At 48.2% G+C, this 1,358-nt stretch overlaps 1 protein-coding gene across 1 annotated transcript in view; it reads right to left on the bottom strand.

Annotated features, from left to right (window-relative positions):
- LOC103155362 (echinoderm microtubule-associated protein-like 6) overlaps positions 1–1,358 on the bottom strand; it is a 51,265-nt gene that overhangs the window by 3,448 nt on the left and 46,459 nt on the right. Inside the window, exons 38-40 of the mRNA XM_016663461.1 lie at positions 1,146–1,249; positions 927–1,080; positions 119–219 (exon numbers count right to left, since the gene is read on the bottom strand). Coding sequence (XP_016518947.1) covers positions 119–219; positions 927–1,080; positions 1,146–1,249 — 359 coding nt within the window. The remainder of the gene's footprint in view (positions 1–118; positions 220–926; positions 1,081–1,145; positions 1,250–1,358) is intronic.

Here is a 1,358-nt window from a genome sequence, read left to right as displayed (position 1 = left end):
TCTGGTCGGTACCAGTCGGTTCTGGTCGGGTCTGGTCGGTTCTGGTCGGTACCGGTCGGTTCTGGTCGGTTCTGGTCGGTTCTGGTCGGTACCGGTCGGGTCTGGTCCGTGGTCTTACCTGCAGTCGTCTCCTCCGGTGCTGACCACATGCTGGTCGTCGTGGGAGAACCGGATGTTGGTGACGTGAGGCGAGTGTCCGAGGAAACGCTTGTGTTTGGCCTGAAGTCAGAACAGAACCAGAACCGGGCCAAAATCAAGAAGACAGAGAGAAACATTTACAAGTTTTATAGAAATGTATTTCTTTACTTGGAATCTGTCAGCATGAAAGGATGGAAATAAGTTTGAGTGTAAAAATCCTTGAGATGTTTCATTCATAACGACCTGCATTGATAATGTTTCTGTTTGGGATCAATTATAACTCCATGTATCGCATTCAGGACCAAACCAGCTGAACGTCTGTCATGCTAACCATGTTCCTCCACTATTATTTACATCATTACTGCTGTATGGAGCCGAGTCTGATGTTCAGGCTGATTTAAAGAATGAATCCATTTCCTCAGCAGTTCAGTCGAACTTTACTAAATAAGTCTAGAAAATATTTAACTGTAAGGTTGAATTCTTGGAAACTGAAGAGAAGTTTTCTGTGTTTATTCTGAACTCCTCATTATTTTAAACTTTATCAGGCAGGAACTAACAGACAGTACCTGGGTAACTTTGATGCAAATGACCTTTGACCTGGGCAGTTATCTATAGATATTCATATCAGATCTACTTTCTTCATATTTTTGGTGTGAAAACGTCGATATAAACATCTGGAAATGTTTTACTTGATTTAATCAGAAAGTTTCCAGTGAGTTTTAAAAATCTTTTAACGGGAAACCTGATGATGATGATGATGATGATGATGATGATGAACAGAAACTCACAAACTTGTCGCTGCAGGGGAAGTCGAACAGTCGGACCAATCCCAGGTCGTCTCCGCTGACCACGTTCAGGCCGGCGTGGGAAACGCACGCACAGATCACATCGGCTCTGTCTGCGCTTCGAGGCCAGATCCCCAGAACTTCATCTCCCAGAATGCTGTTGGAGAGACGCAGCTCAGAGCGGCGGCAGCTACCGGCGGTTCGGGTCGGGTCAAAGGTTACCTGGTCCACGTCGCCCAGGTGATTCTGTCCACGGCGCTCTGGTCACTCAGCAGCTTCCCTGAAGGAACCTCAAACACCAGCCGGCGGTACGCTCCGGTGGACACCTGAAGGCACCGCAGAGCGTCAGGACGGACCGGGACGAGCAGAACCGCTGGACCGGGTCCAGAGACCAGAACCACTGGACCGGGTCCAGAGACCAGAACCACTGGACCG

The sequence above is a fragment of the Poecilia formosa genome, unplaced genomic scaffold, assembly GCF_000485575.1.
Source record: "Poecilia formosa unplaced genomic scaffold, Poecilia_formosa-5.1.2 Scaffold422, whole genome shotgun sequence".
NCBI classification, from domain to species: domain Eukaryota; kingdom Metazoa; phylum Chordata; class Actinopteri; order Cyprinodontiformes; family Poeciliidae; genus Poecilia; species Poecilia formosa.
Note: the sequence above shows the minus strand (reverse complement) of the source record. Positions and strands in the feature narration are given on the sequence as shown.